Source organism: Sinocyclocheilus rhinocerous, unplaced genomic scaffold (genome assembly GCF_001515625.1).
Source record: "Sinocyclocheilus rhinocerous isolate Xijiao unplaced genomic scaffold, SAMN03320098_v1.1 scaffold1152, whole genome shotgun sequence".
Classification (NCBI taxonomy): domain Eukaryota; kingdom Metazoa; phylum Chordata; class Actinopteri; order Cypriniformes; family Cyprinidae; genus Sinocyclocheilus; species Sinocyclocheilus rhinocerous.
The window spans coordinates 1,872,039-1,889,573 of NW_015625590.1; the positions used below are offsets into that span (position 1 = coordinate 1,872,039).

General features: G+C 35.2%; 1 protein-coding gene across 1 annotated transcript in view; it reads right to left on the bottom strand.

Annotated features, from left to right (window-relative positions):
- The window catches only part of LOC107756746 (gastric inhibitory polypeptide receptor-like), a 22,679-nt gene extending 10,758 nt beyond the window's left edge, over positions 1-11,921 (bottom strand). Inside the window, exons 1-5 of the mRNA XM_016573960.1 lie at positions 11,738-11,921; positions 4,215-4,374; positions 3,257-3,353; positions 2,822-2,929; positions 1,741-1,862 (exon numbers count right to left, since the gene is read on the bottom strand). Of these exons, the coding sequence (XP_016429446.1) occupies positions 1,741-1,862; positions 2,822-2,929; positions 3,257-3,353; positions 4,215-4,271 (384 nt within the window). The 5' untranslated portion in view covers positions 4,272-4,374; positions 11,738-11,921. The remainder of the gene's footprint in view (positions 1-1,740; positions 1,863-2,821; positions 2,930-3,256; positions 3,354-4,214; positions 4,375-11,737) is intronic.
- Positions 11,922-17,535: the final 5,614 nt, after the last annotated feature.

Sequence of the window (17,535 nt, forward strand, 5' to 3'; positions counted from 1 at the left end):
TTTTTTTTTTTTTTACTCTTTGTACAGCAGTTATTGTTCATTCTAAATTAATTTTTTAATGTAGAATATGTGTTACATAAATACATGAAATGTAGAACATATAAAAAAGTGCTCGTGGCTCGTCTGCCAGTGGGGGCCCCCCCCGCATAAAAGTGAAACTCCGCCTATGATTGTGCTGTTACTCCTTTCGAGCCGAATTTCACAAAATTGGGTGTTATTTATGGGGAGTAGAATTATTTATTTATTTCAATGAATGTAATCGATTAGATATCATAATATTTAGGCTATAATATTATAAATCTGGTTGGTTTGTATTGCTGACGTATTATGTAAATGATATGCGTGCGGCCCGCGAGACTTGCACTTGGACCATAGTGCGGCCCGGTGGAAAAAAAGGTTGAGAACCACTGGTCTAACATAACATGAATAATTACATAATTAACGTGACTAATTATGCATATTTATTTCCTAATCTGTAGATATGTTTATCAACTGATTAGACATATTTCTGTAAACTAAGCTCTGTCAAAATAATTAACATAGTCAAAAACAAATCTTAATTTTACCATACAGTCTACCAAAAAATGAATAAAATATTGACTTTATTTATCATATCCTTTTTCAAAATGCTACAAGGAAATGTATACTTTTATACATTTAAGGATGCATTAAATTGATCAAAAGTGACAGTAAAGACATTTATAATACTTCAAAGATTTCTATTTCAAATGCTGTTCTTTAGAACTTTCTATTCATCAAAGAATCCTAAAAAAATATATCATTGTTTCCACAAAAATATATAAAGCAGAACAGCTGTTTTCAACATTGATAATAATAAAAAATGTTTCTTGAGCAGCAAATCAGCATATTAGAATCATTTCTCAAGGATCATGTGGTACTGACAGGAATAAATTGCAATAGCAGGAATGTATTACATTTTAAAATATTAATATAAAATATTAATATAAAAAAGTTATTTTAGATTGTAATAATATTTCACAATATTACTGTTTTTACTGTATTTTTGCAACAACAAAAAATGCTGGGCGATATACCGGTTCAAACGGTAAATCGGTTTGAATTATGCGCACGGTATGATTTTTTTTTTAAAACGGCATACCGGTAAAAGTGGCTAAGCAACATAGCCTCGTGATTTGAGAGGAAATCCCTGTTAACTGCATACACTTCTGACTAATGGTTAGAGAACTATTAATAACACACAACTAATTCTTTAACTGGGCAAATAAAACAACTGTAAACATTAACAGAAGCCAGAGACGCTGAAGACAAACGCAAAGAGGAGAAAATACTGTAACGTTAGCAGGCAGAGCAACAACACAACACAATGCGCAAAATATTGGAAGAAAATCCTAAATAATGAATTGGGAGTTTATATGCATCTCTGAGGGGAACTGACAGTCTTCAGAAAAGTTTAGATGGTATTTTCTTTTCATCTTACCTCCATATAATGTATATTAACAGGGCCGTCCTTAGCTGACGCGGTGCAAGGTAAGAAGAGGGGGCCCCCTCGGTCCATTCGCGATCACGTTCTGAGGGGTCCCCCTCAGTCCGGTGCAGCCGCACCAGTTGCACCATATTAATGTAGTTTTTAAAAGCGCAGCGCTACTTTGTTTATAGCAGTAACCAAGGAAATGTTGTATCGCAGCTGTTCCATAAGCGCAAATTCCCTTTTTATAGTCTTATATATATTCCCTTCACCCCAACCCTGACAGTCTTTACCTGTTCTATCTGCTTGCTGTCATCTGCATTGCATTGTGAGTGGTCTCTCCATGTGCTGCTGTCGTTGACGGTGAGCCACTGGCCATCTGGACCACATTCCCGTGACACAAACCCGTTATGCACTACAGAGGACAGTAACAGACAACAGATCTTTGAGTTACTGCATTCAAACATGTCTAATAATTGAGAGTCCACTATGAACCTTTTTATTCATTCAATGCTGCCCGAACACTGTCATGTAAATTATAACCAACAGCATATCTCATGATGCACTAACAAAAACACCATTATCGCTCATTCTTATGGTTAGTTGTTCTAAATGAGTCCAACACTTTCTGAAAACATGTTACAAAACTGTCACTGAGGCAGTACCCTTTCAAAATACTAATACTAAAAGTATTTAGTATTAGTACTAATGCTGATAATAAAATACTAATATGCACACTTTAGGTACAAATATGTACCTTTAAGGTGCTAATATGTACTATTTAAGAATAAATAAGTTACAAATATGCTTTTGTACCACCCTAGTTTGTACCTTTTTTTCTGAGGGTGTATGGTTTTAATCTGGTAGAGGATAAACTGCCCCCCAAAAAAAGTCCGAATAGCTTAGAAACCACATATAAATGCCCTGACATCCAACTACAGCACCCTAGGATCGCACCAACAGGTTTTGCATGGTTTATGCAGAAAATCCCATAATTAGATTTAAAATAAACAGATAAAAAGACGATTTTAAGATAAACAAATGTTAGAAAATTTTGAAAATCATTTATTCACCCTCATGTTCGGGTCCCATTGACCCATTGTATTTTTTGCCCATACAATGGAAGTCCATGAGAACCAAAACTGTTTGGTTACCAATATTCTTCTTCTTCATTCTTTTATGTTCCACAGAAGTCATCCATGACTGGAATGACATGAGGATGAGTAAATGATAACAAAATGTTCATTTTTAGGTAGACTATCCATTTAAGCTTTAAGATGCTCTTTAAAAAAATGAATATGGTGAACTGCATGAAATTTCTACAGCATATTTTTATTTTACTGTGCCAACAGGCACTATTATTGGCAGCCATACCTTGATCATACCAAGGCAGATACCAGGGGCACGGCACTTTCACAGTTGTGTTGGGAACTCCATCTGTCCAACAAGCGTACATATCAAACAGGCTTTTGCAAAACAAACCTAATGGAGAAAATAGACAATGTGAATATGAAGCGGATCCAGACAGGATTAATAACGCTATGTACTCCTGTCAGAGCTTACGTTATGTATGAAATTTTATATCTAATTTCCAAATTCCATGTTAGAAGTGTAACCTTATCCTTATTGACACTCCTTAGGAAAGCAAGATTTATATTGTGAAAAAGATTCATGACAAACATTTAGAGTGGTTAGTACAATGTTCCCCTCTGTGTGTTTCCTTCTCTTTATAGACATAGTAAATCTCAACTAACTCTTTTCCAGTGTTGAACACACACACACACAGAGATGGGATGAGCTAAAGCCTACCCGAGGTGGTGGGTTGTGAGCTTATCTTCATGATGCACTCGTTCCGATACCTGTTCCATTCCTGCACTGTGTCCTTCACCGTCTTCCCACTAACACTCTGAAAGACACATATAACACCAGGTTACATCTTTCTCCAAATGAAATCAAAATTGAAATCAAAATTTCTCATTTGTATGTCGCTTTGGATAAAAGCGTCTGCTAAATGTCTAAATGTAAATGTAAAATTGGCCTTATTTACTGCTTTGATACATGTTTCTGGTCTTATTGTCCAAAATTCATCACTCCACATGCAAGAAATTCTGAATTCTTTTTGCCACACTTTTTCATATAAAGGTTTTTATTGCCATCGATGGTTCAGTGAAGGACCTTCAGCATCCATGGAACATTTCCATTGCACAAAAGGTTCTTTATAGTGCAAAAAGGTTCTTTAGATTATTAAAATGTTCTTCACACAAAGAAAAAATGGTTATTTAAAGAACTGTTCACTGAAAGTTTCTTTGAGGAACACAAAAATGGTTATTTTACAACATCACTGCAAAACCGCTCTTCTGCAACCTTTATTTTTAAGAGTGCATGCAATTACAATGTGAGACTGAAACACTCAAGTTAAAAAATGACACAAAAGCACAAGTATTGCAGATCATATGAGATCTTTATGTGAAAACACACACACACACACACACAATGTCTGGTTTGCTATCTTTGTGGGGACTCTCCATAGACATGTACAGCATAGTTTGTACAGTAGAAAAAACATTTTATATCCCCTTACACTAACCCTACACTTAAACCTACCCCTCACAGAAAATGTTCTGCATTTTTACATTTTCAAAAAAAACCTCATTCTGTATTATTTATAAGCTTGGTTCCCCATAAGGACCTCAATTTAGGTCTGTAGCAGTAAGCATTAGCAGTAAGTTTCAAATTTTTGCTGCAAAATCTCTATGTTAATAAATACCTCAGCTCTGCACAAGACAGATAGAGTGAGTAGGAAGATGGTGGGGGTACTCTTCATCACTGAGACAGGTACCAGGGGCCATACATCTTAAAGCTGGGCCCACATCCAACCAGAACCAGGGCAGGCCATTCTTTCAGACCTCCATGCCACCAGCTGCACCCTTTAGGATTGAAACACAGCAGAGGATACTAAGGGAAACACAGATCTGACAGCTTGAAAAGAATTAAAAGCCAGATGGCTTTAAGCTCTTGAACCTCCAGTCTCTGTCTGCCTATACTTTATGTGGCCTTATTAAATCTTCTGCAATAAAACATTATACATGAAAGTACTCCTTCTGATCCACACCTGCATTAACTTCAACCAAAATACTGCTCGGTTTTCATTAAGTAAATGTCTGTGACTTTTTTCCCTACACATGTACATATACTGTATGTAGTTCAGTCTTTACATAATCCAAACAAGGATTTTGACAGTAACTTCAGAAACCCCAAACCTACCAATAAAAATTTATTCAATGTAATATTTGCAAACATTAAATATTTAATAACACTGCATGTAATCTTGAACAAATCTCATTTTCATGCTGTAATTTTTTTTTCACTTTTTAGCATTTTAAGTTAATAGAGTTAGTATAGAATTTTAAAATAGTATAGAATATCAGACATTTATGGGCAATAAAATGTTTTATATTATTAATTATCATTAGGCTATATCAGACCAACCCTAAAATTACTGAAATCTAACATTGTGCAAAACAGAAGAATTAAATCCACAGAGAAAATTCACTTGAAATTCACAAAAATACATTGGAGTAGAACATGAATTATGGATGAGGAAACCACATAAAAGATTTGTAGTTTCTCTAAAAATAAATATTGCTTTTGTCAAAATTGGGTGACTGAGCCCTTCAGCAGACAACACAATCCAGACTCTGCTGCTAAATCTCAGCTCAATCGATAATGGTTCAAGGAGGAAGGTCATTTGAACTCCTTTCCTGAGAAACAGTTGACTGAAGTCTCTTCAAGCGTGCTCAAAAGGAGGAAACAGTACGCTTAACCCAGATGATGTGTAAAGGAGTGTCCTGCTAAATCATGTATGATCAGATTGGTGTTGAATAATTTAGTTGGTTTTGTGTTAACCAGGCTGGAAAGCGCTGAGGGTATATAAACACAACCTACACGGAGGACTTAAAGAAGGAAATTCAGGAAGTGGTCACCCATGTAAATCACTCTCATCACATTGTTAGGGGAACAGAAACACAGTTTACTTCCTCCCTAAACTTCGTCTGTAATTTCAATAATTAAATGAAAAGGGAAAAACTTTTGATTGAGTTTTGCTTGAGTTGATAATTATGATTATATAATTATGTATAGTTATATATATATATAGTTATTAAGTTGATTATATAAACGTGAAAACTGGTAATATTTCCTTTAAAGATTTCACTAAATAGTGGTAAAATGAAGCAGTAGTTTTGAACTAGTTTTCAGTAACCAAATGTTTGGATACTAATAGAACTACTGACAATTTTAGTATCTAAATGTCTTTAAAATGTCAATAGTGTCATGCTTTTTTGCATAACTTGTTTGGCACAATCCATGATTAACCATGTTTATTTATTTTTTTGTTTAGGGTTTTGTCTAGTTTTTTTTTTTTTTTTTTGATGAAGATGAGGGCCAAGTGAGAGATGAATTTATGCCAAAACACAGTAATATCAACAACAAAACATAAGGGAAGTGTTTTCTCCTCCCTTTTAAATTGTCCATTTTACTTAATAATTGCATTTTATTTTAATTGCATTTAGCATTGTTTTCCCCAGTTGTCTATGCCTCTAAGACCAGATGTTTGAGACAGCACCTCATTAAAGTATCTCGAGCAGATGTCATCAGTCGTTATTTATGTAACGATTGTGTTGTCATGGTACCATGATAGTTCTGGGCATATTTTTAAACAAATAATTTCTAAGTGGGATAGAGTTACACAACAAGTCCTGAAGGCCAGAAACCAATTTTGCAATGTTTATACTGCATCACCTTTAAAGGTTCTTTTGATTAATTCATCGAGCATATTTAACCCAGGATATCCATTTGTGCCCCAGCCAAAAATATAATTACACAAAACCCTGGACACAGTCAAATGACTCTAAAATAAATCACATCAGTTTGCCAACCCTTATGGCACACCAATCGACATTTCACTAGCAACCATTTAAGGATAAGAAAAGAGGCATTAGAAAATACAACTCTTAAAGGCAAGTGGAGAGCACTCGCCTGCCAGTTAAGCTGGCAAATGTGTTTTATTCCAGGCATGTCAGTTTCCATAAGACAATCAACAGCTTTAACAGAACAACACTGCTCAGGCACAACATCACAGAGCTGCTGGAAATCAGTCATAATCATAATAATTAATGTAACCATTATTTATAAGAAAAACATGTTTTTTAACTGAATTCTCATGCATTTCAGCAAACAATCAATGCAAGTTAAGGAAAGCATCAGTACATCTTGATTTTTCACATTACTTGAAATTCAACCCAAATAGAATATGGGATCGGCGACTTATAAGAGTCCTGCCCTTCACTTAAAGTTCTGAGAGAAACAGAAAGAAGAGTTGCTTTTTTTGTTTGTTTGTTTTCTCTTTTTTCCAGAGTAATATGTTTTCGGCAGTCCTGCACTCAAAGACCTTCATATACTAACAGTGTGTGTCTGATAAGTGCAACACCAACTAAACCTTAAAAGCAGCAACAGCATTAGTGAGCCAGATTAGCTACGGCTATATTCTTGTTTACACAACTCGCAGGCTGCCTGCAGTCTGACCTCAAATGCACCAGACACCATTTATTACCCATGTAAGTGAACAACATATCCTACGGTCTACTGTGGCATCTATCTATGCACTTTTTAAAGGAGTAGTTCACCAAAAAATGAAAATGTGCTGAAAACACTCAGGCCCTCCGAGATGAAGATGAGTTTGTTTCTTCATCAGAACAGATTTAGAGAAATTTAGCATTACATCATTTGCTCACTAATGGACCCTCTGCAGTGAATGGGTGCCAGTGAATGTTTTCATTAGCTGTAAGGACTCTCATTCTGACAGCAACCATTCACTGCAGAGGATCCATTTATGAGCAAGTAAAGTAATGCTAAATTTCTCCAAATATGTACTGATCTTGGATGGCCTTCACTAAACTTTTATTTTTGGGTGAACTATTACTTTAATGAATTTTTAAGGGTTACATCAGACTTGCACTATCAACAAAGTGACCAGTATCATATTCCATGTCATTTTCTACACAATGCGAATGTGAACAAATACAGAATACGGCAAAGTTCACAGCGGTTTGCAAAAGGCATTTTTGCTAGAACTGTGGCTCACCCAGCACAGAATAGATAGCCACTGGTTTAAACTCCTGGCTAGTTTGATTTAGATGTTGCTTTGATAGTTTGACAAGCCAAATATAATTCATATAAATCATCAAAGGTCTGTATTGTGTTTGATGGGTGAGTGTTGTTCTCTGCTCAGAGAACTGGAATGCAGAATGGGCATGTTTGGAGTTCTATTAAAGAACTGAAGCACAGGACCTTGTACTAAATTTAATGGCACACACTCTTTGTTCAAAGCAGCTTGTTTAACATTCCTATATTATATCCGTCAGAGTGATCTATGAACATCAAAAATGGTTTCCCAAAACCAGTCACAATGTTCAAGGGTCTAAAAGTAAAAAAAGTGGATATTCCATTAGCCGTATCAGTTTGTTTATATCTACAGGACTGTAATGCATCCTCTGTGAGCTTATATGCAGTCCAGCCGTTGTTTGGAGAGTGATTCAGAAATATTCAAAATCAAATCAGTTATTTTTAAAGCTGGAACTGACAATAAGTTCCACAAAAGCATTTGGAGTTTAGGAATATCAACCTTTTTTAGAAAGCCAGAACTTTATAATTCGGAGGGGTCAAATTGTTCTATATTGAACAGTTGTATTTGATTGGTCAAAATTGTGCGAAATAATCATATAGTGCAGGGGTGGCGAACGTCGGTCCTGGAGAGCCGCAGCCCTGCAGAGTTTTGCTTCAACCCTAATCAAACACACCTGAATAAGCTAATCAAGGTCTGAAGGGTTACTAGAAAGCTACAGGCAGGTGAGTTTTAATTAGGGTTGGAGCTGTACTCTGCAGGGCTCTCCAGGACCGGAGTTCGCCACCACTGATATAGTAACTTGAACAGTATTCTCTAGAAAACAGAGTACATACCAAACTAATCTCATGACAAAACATAACTATTTTACATTTGTACAATTTTAGATAATAACTAAGAATTAAGGTACATTCTTAAACCTAACCTTCAGAGGGGTGTAAGAAGAATGCACAAAAACGCATGACCAAAATCATAAAAATTCTTATGAAGTCACCACTGATTTGCCAAAATGTAAAATAGTTACAAACTAAATAGTTACAAAAAGAGTGTGTTGGTAAGAACATATAGTAACTCCCAAATGTCCAAGTCCTCTATCCAAGATTGTATGTGCCTATTCTTTTACACCACAATTTGATTTGTGCTCCTAAAATGAGTAAATAATAGATTTCCTATTACGATTCAGACTGTAATACTGCCTTACAAAGGCAAACCACTGACACAGAGAAAATGACATGTTTTGTTTTCTTGATTGTTTTGATATGCACTCACTTTTACTCTGAATCTTGCCTTTGTAGTGCAGAAAACTCCATCTCACAAAATGTTAACGTCACTTTTAACGACAAAAACAACACCTTTGTTTTCAAGCCTCTCGATTTAAATGAGAAAAACATGTTGAATTCCTTTCTGGTATGTTTCTCCAAACTGAGTATACAGTGGACGTTCAGTGAATCGTGAAATACTGCAATATTCACCCAACATTCAACCCACCACAGTGACCACACCGCACATCCACTCTCTGACAACATGTTTTTCACAATAATCATTAACACATCATCTGAAAATAGACAGTCTAGTTACTTCTATTTCTGGTAAAGGCAAATGCAAGACACTCCTGAGACCCACAGCTGTAGGAATGTTGTAGTTGTTGTGGTCAGGATAAGTCTGGCATAATCCAAAGTAGTGAAATACAGAACAAGATGATCAAAACAGCACCATCGTATGATCCAGGAATAAATCAAACACTGATGCCAGTATACAGCGAGAACACGGTGAACATAAATATTTTAAGACAATCCAAAAATGTAAGGGCTGTAAAACCCTTTGGCACTTGAAAACAGGGTGCATAATCAAATAGGACATATAGCTTTCTTCAGGTCTTTCGGCATATTTCTGTCTTTCCGTGAACTGTCATGACAAGCAGACGATTCTGCAAGCCAAATCACGGATACAATTTGTTTCTTAGTGTCTGTAATTGTTTCCTCTGTTTCAAATCAAGCAAGGCTTGTCAAGGCTGGCAGACAAAACTATTGTATGCATGCCCTAATCAACAATCAATGGTGATATGAGAGACTAAACTCTTGACTGTGTGAGCATAAAGGACTCAAGGATGGGATTTTATTAGCTGCTTTCACTTTAGAGCGGAAAGCGTTCACATGAGCACACACAGTCCTATTAATTATAATGGTTATTATGAAGAGTTGAAAAACATTATCACTGTGTATTTTTCTGCCCCTGCTGCGGTGCCAAGGCCACCCCCCTTTTAACACTCAGCTCATATAAATTGGTTCATATTTGACCACAAACGGTGCCAGTAGAGGAGAATATATTAATAGGAAGCATAATAAAATAGTATAATCTAACAAGTTCCTTACTCATATCAATAAAGCTGGGCTATCTCAGACTTATAAGAAATCATAATTTCCCACATCAGTATTGCAATTAGTGCATTGTGTTTATATTATTTATTGACACTAATCCTAATCTTAAAGTGCTACATTACATCACAATTCATTTTCATTCACTCATTCAAACTTGTTCAATTTTATGTAATAATTCATACATCATTTTAAATTAACATTTTGAAAATATTATAAAAATTAATGTAAAAATTGTAAGTGCGAGCATGATATTTAAATACAAATAAACAAAAACTTAGGCATAGATTTTTTTTCTATATAACATTTAAATGTAATGGTGATGAATTCTGTACATATTTTGTACAATAAAAGTGACTAAGTTCAGTATCTCTGATTTTTCAGGTAATTACATAAAAATAGTTAGTCAGGGGAAAACAGATGGCAGCATTTTCTGAGAAACAGCCCAGAAGGAATAACTGTCATGCATGAGCCCAGAATGCCAGTAATAATGTAATTAAATAAAGAGGAAGAAGGTCATCTGATACCTTTGTTCTTTTTTTTTTAATTTATTTAGTGACTTCCTATCACATTACAATTTAGATCAATTCTAACCCTGGTCACACTCCTCTCTCTCTCTCTATCACAAATATCAACAACAATACGTTTTATTAGAAATTTAAAAGATTTCCAATTATAAAATGGTAAATTGTATGGGTCATTTTTAATGTTGACGTTTTAATAGCATATTTTACTGTAATAACAAGTCTGTCTTCATCAGCTTTTCATGTTCATCAAAAACCCCTGTGCAGGCTGAGATTGCACTAAATATTAACATGGTGAAACTTTGAAAAAGTGAATATATTTCTATTTAGGCTACCACACAGCCATTTGTTTGAAGTGAGGGACTCGTTTCCTTGATATATTACACTCGTAGGCCTATTAAAATACACTTTATATATTCTGGCTAAGGATAGAACCGGCCAGACTGTACGAGAGAAGTCGTCTGTTGAGACATGTTGGGTTTTTATCCCACGGCACGTGCTTTAGTTTCGTTTGCACTCTGTTAACTGATTTCAAGCTCTGTGAAATAATGAGTTCAATCAGACTTTAATGCGCCAAACGGTTAATATACACAAAGCTATAAAAAATAAATATCATGTTAATAACAAATGTAATCACACCGGTAAGGTACATTTAAAACCAGTTAAAAGGCTGCGCGTGCCTAACAACTTAAACCGCGACTATACACAAATAGCACATCATCTCGTACCTTATTGCTATTATATGAACATCTTTGATTAGGGATATAGCCTAACAATTTCAAATATACTTGCATATTAAGTCTGTTTCCTTTTGCTGAGATGTTATTTACTGATTCCGATCGAGAACTGCCAATGACATTTAGTCAAAACGTCAAGCATTGGAAGTTCTTAGATTATTAATAATTCATACCTACTAAATACCACAGCACAGACAGAATTAGACTGATAAAAACTGGTCACGCCAAGCATATGGACAACCTAAATTCATTTGCATGTGAAAAGCAGGTGTCGGTTATGAACCACGTGCATAACAGCATGAGAAATTCAATAGGCAGAGATTATCATATTTTGTCACTTAGCCTAAGCGAAAACCCGTATCTATAGATTTGGTGTCCCTACTTCAATACAAATATATATATATAGGTTCAGAGGTATAGTATACAGACACACATACATAAAACATAATTTCACTAATATATTAAATACTCACCATCCTACCGTTCAGAGTAACATGTTCTTGAGCAATAAGAAATATTCTTTGAATTCCTTTGGTCGTGTTCAAAAGTGCTGTAGGCCTACGCCAATTCAATTTCCTCTGTAAATGAGAGAAGTTGTCTCGCTCGGCTTCTCGGCAAAAATAATCATTCTGTAAGTCTAAAGTCAGAAGAAATGAATCTGCGCCTCTACACGTCCATCACATAGACAGCCTGTGAGCGCCCGTCACCTATAAAACGGTGTGAGACAGAAGGAGATTCTTGTCCTTTAAAGCGACAGGAGCCAAAAATAGCGTCACACTTCATGAGAATTGACCTGGAACCTTTATTTCACACCATAAACTAAATCGATTAGCCTACTCTTGGGAAATTAAAACGAAATTAATCATTTTTAGGCTACTGAATTGAAAATAGGAAAAGGACTATGTATAAAAAAGAATGTGTAGGCTGGAAAATGTTGTTGTTGGTGCTGAAATGTTTGTTTGCCTTGTTATAAAACTATCCTCACATGGGCTGAGCCTATGCTTGTTCATCATGCCAAAAATAGTTAATCATCTATCATCTATTAATAGCAATTATGATATACAAATCCGCACCCAACTCTTATTTTCTCACATATCTGGAACTAACATTCCATGTAAAAACTGCACTTACATGGCTTGCATCCAAAAACAACAATAAACAATATGTTTGAAATATAAAGCATTAAAACAAAATGGTAGATTACTAATACAGTGAGTGTAAAAACAAATAAATTAATCAAGTCTTTTAGTGATCCAATTTTATTTACAATAGGCATTAGCTGACAGGTTTGATGTCAATTAACAAAATGTTAGTCCAGTGTTAATATTTAGCCTTTGTATTCATGTAAATCCCAAATGACCCACTTTCCACAAGGCTAAATGTGTTTTGTTACACATTAGCAACAGAAAGTCTGCACTGAGATTCACTGTTAATCCATAGTGCAATTACTGGTCAATTTTGGGATGAATGTGTCATCTAATTTGACTTTCTACTTTTAAACCGTATCAGTTGAGTCATTGTCGGTACGGAAGGTTTGGCATTCTAACCAGTATCCCTGCCTTAAACACAAGGGATTTTGTCTGTTTTTCACACCCAAATCAATGGCACCAGTAACGATGGTAGATTAAAAAACACATTACTAAGCAGAGTGATATGAACCAAACCCATTATGACTCAAATTAATATTTACCAAGAGACGGAATGTACATCGGGATTAATAGTCGCCAATATAATTTATGCTATAGTTTTCTTTTGAGATAAACAACCATTGTTTAATATACTCTCTGATGACACATGATGCATTCACAGTGTGTGTATAAGCACAGTTTCACAAAAAAATCGTCCAGGTCAAGCTCCAGAATTTAATTCATTGATTAGTTCAATCCAATACATTTTTATAGTGTAATTATTTATTATTTTATACTAAGAAAAAGGTGTAAACTACCAGTCCAATCAGTCCAATTAAAGAAAACATATAAGACGAACATTCAAATCTACATAGGTGTAAGGAATAATTTGCTACATGTGCCAGGGAAATCAACTTCATTGACACAGAAATAATAATAATAATAATAATAATAATAATAATTCATTACATTTATATAGAGCTTTTCTGGGCGCTCAAAGCGGTTTACATTGTCAGGGGGATCTCCTCGTCCACCACCAGTGTGCAGCATCCACCTGGATGATGCGACGGCAGCCATATCGCGCCAGAACGCCCACCACACACCAGCTTATTGGTGGAGAGGAGACAGAGTGATGAAGCCAATCAGCAGATATGGGGATGGTTAGGAGGCCATGATGGTCAGAGGCCAATGGGCGAGTTTGGCCAGGATGCCGAGGGACGATGTTTTTTTACTGTATAGTGTCCATGTCACTACACTGGGGCATTAGGACCCACACAGACCACAGGTGAGTACCCCCTGCTCGCCTCACTAACACCTCTTCCAGCAGCAACCTAGTTTTCCCAGGAGGTTTCCCATCCAGGTACTGACCAGACTCAACCCTGCTTAGCTTCAGTGGGCAACCAGTCTTGGGCTGCAGGGTGATATGGCTGCCTGTCTCTTCCTGACTGAAATGTCTCTTCCTGACAAAGTGTGGGGTGCACACTTCCAAAATATTATGTAATCGACAGTACAAAGGGCCGTAGATTACATAATATTTTGGCTAAATTAAAAAGGGTAGAAAGAACCTATGCACTAGAATCTGTTTACTATAGGGTAAAATGTACTATTACAGTTTTGCCTAGACAAAGACATCAAATAGTCATTAGAATAAAAATCAGATACTCCATAAACTTCAAAGCAAAGGCTAAAGTTATTAATCAAAGACAGAAACCCTTAAACCCTGTCAAGAGATTTAGCCTCAATAATTAACTTCATTTTAAATATAACTATAATTTAATATAGTTCATATAAATATCATTTCAAATATAATTCATTCTCTCAAATGGGTTTGTTTCAACTGTTCCTGATTGTACCTGTAAGTATATTAGATGGAGAAACTACATAGTATTACAGTTAAATCTACTTAAAAAAAAAAAAAAAACTTATTACACATATCTAATATAAAATGTATAGTAAGTAAATGACCTTGACATGCAGCCACACAGTCACACTTTGATGTTTTTATATGTTAATATTATATGAAATTGGGTCTAGAACACAAAGTTTTAAAATAATGTTGACTTCATGGAGGATTTTCATCATAGGTAGCTTTAATAAAAATTACAGCACCAGATCCACACAGATAATTGCCAGATAGCCCAAAGAAACACTATTACCAACCAGAGTATAGCCTCCCAAATGCTGCAATTATCAGTAGGTTTCATTACTTGTTCCATTTCAGTGACCACTCAGTATGCAGAGAAACAGATTTCATTTAAATAAGCTGAATCGTCTGCTTGAATTAGTCAATGAAAATCAATTCAAATAAGGGGGACAGGTTTGTTTTTTTACACTCTTAAAAATAAAGGTTCCAAAAGGAGGTTTTCACAGTCGTGCCATAGAAGAAAAATTTTTGGTTCCCCTTTTGTTTTTTTGCAGATCATTAAAATCTAAAGAACCTGTTGTGCAACGGAAAGGTTCCATGAACGCTAAATATTATTTAAGGAACCATCAACGCCAATAAAGAACCTTTATTTTTAACATACAATAGTCCATACAATATGTGCTGTGAAAAGTTAGACAACAACATTCAGTTTAAGTGAGCAATGTAGATTAATTTTGCATATATTATTTTGTATAATGTACTAAGACTCAAACATTGACTTAATCTACATGTTAAATGAAGAGTAAGAGGCCAAAAACTCATCTTGAGCTGACAAATCTGGACAGCTCTAATGTACATTTCTTTAAACATCTGCTCTGACATCCTTAAACGAATAGTTAGAATAAGAAAAACACACCAAAGAAGGTCAGACAAGTTTAAAGTGGCATGAGGTGACCGAATTTTCATTATTTGGTGAACAATTAACTTAGTAGTGTCCTAGAAATGTCAGAAGCAGCAAAGTTCAGGGTAAATAGACTGAATTCCCTGAAAGAGAAGTGGACAGATTACTTATTACTATCCATAAAACAGTGTATCGGCCTGGAGCAATTATTCACACAGCTCTATGGTGGTGAAGCTCTGTGAAATGCACAAGGGCACCAGAACAAGTCTTTGTTCCTGGCTGATTTAAATCTGTCACATTCAACGAGGATGTGTGCATATCGCTTACAGTATGCAGGCTAAATGATGACAGTAACTTCATTGGCAGGGAGTATTTCTTCACTCATATCCATTATTAAAATGAGAGACATTAGTGGAGTGTGTTCATGCCGTGAACCTCCGAGTGCGAGGGCTGATGTGCTATCCTTTATCTGTATAGAAACAAACAAACAACAGTCTTATGGAGAGATGTCATTTAGATATCTTATTGGTCCACACTGGAAAGAGCAAAGGAATTACAGCAATACCCCAGAATTTTATCCGTGTCTAAAAGAAATGACAGCCATTGGCATATTTACAACATGTTTAAGAGCAGTAAATGAAAATGAAATGCTGTTTTCAACTACTTAAGCATTGTTTTCAAAGTAGGTGCAACACCAAGATAAGAACCTTGGGTCTTGACAAAATGCACCATAAATCTACAGTTTAAAGGACAAAGAAAAGGACAATGCGTCACTTGTGGTCTCCTCATCATCACAAACACAAAGACATAATATCCTGATGGTTCAGCAAAACTAGATATAGCATTAACAAAACTAACTTGAGAGTTGGTTGATACATACTTCACTCGTTCCAGTTTTGCCTACATACATTTGTATAACGATAGCGTATAACAGTAATCCCCAACGTTTAGTGATCTTAGTGGAAATATTTTTCCCATTAATTTTTTCATTGGGATTTCAAAATATTCTTCAATACAGTTAAATCTACTTCCTAAATCTAACACAGTTAAGTTAAATGTAGTTCTGAGCCATTAACTAAACCAACCAGCTCCAAGATAAATTACAACATTACAAACTGTAATTCGAAGAAAAAAAATGTCAATGAAAATCAGGAAAAAAGACTGTGCTTAACATATTTTATGAATAAATGAACTACAATCCCATGAAGCCTTTTAAACAATGTAAATCAAATCAAACACAATTAATTTAAAGTCATTAGTTAAAAGTATACAAATTAAATATGATTTTAAAATTAGATGAAGTTGATATTATGCTTACTGATGGTTTCAACAGAAGCATATACCACAAACTGAAACTCTCTGAGCTCATAGTACATCTGTTTTGAAAGGTTTATATAGAATCATTAAAATCTATTTGTCAATGCAGAAAATGAATGGGATTTTTAGTGTCCGGAACACACTTGTTGTGCTCTATAGACACAATCAATCAGAAATAAAACATGAGAAAAAACTATTTTTTCCGAATACTTGACTTAGCGTAGAGGTCAGTGGTGTTGGTGAGAGGCATGAGCTCCAGACACATGGTGCTTGTCTCAAAATGTTGAAGTCTACTTTCCACTGGCTGACACTTTCTACGGAGGCTGCCAATTAGCTGCAGAGATTTGAGAGGAAATGAAAAAAAAATCTCTTCACAATAGGTCTCGACAGTGGTAGCTTAATGCTAAATATTCTAGCCTATGAATACATTCCAGACAGGTCTGCGATGACAGTGGCCATTGTAATGCTGTTTGTTGAGCACTGTTGATGAACCTTTTTCTAGTATTCAAAAAAAGACAAGAATTATGAAGCAAATTATTTAAAGCTATTACAGAAAGCAAAGTACCAGAACTATTTGTTCTGAGGCAATCACTTTGTCAGACATTTGTGTAGAGTTTACTCTATAAAAGAAAAAGCCTGAACTAGGAGCATATCAACTATGAAAATTTTGGCCTCAGTGAGCTTTACTCATGAGCCTTGACAGTTTTCATTTATTTCAATCAGACCAATTAAAAAAGAAGGCAAAATGAAAAGGAAAAGATGAATGAGACGTTAGCAAACAATATTATTCCCCTTCACTTATTTATATAATAAAAGTGATTTGTATGAATGTTTTATTTATAATAATGAGTAACGGACCACTAATTTGTAGACAAACTAACTAACTAAATAAATAAATGTGCACTGGGGCCATCAAAGTTTCAAATATTGTCTCTTGTATTATATAAAAAAAATATATTAAATAGACCTTGTTCAACCTCCAGTATGTTGCATAATCAGCATGTCTAGAGTGGCATTTAGTTTAGCAGTTGAAAGCTTTAAGCCTGCTTAACATTAGTAAAT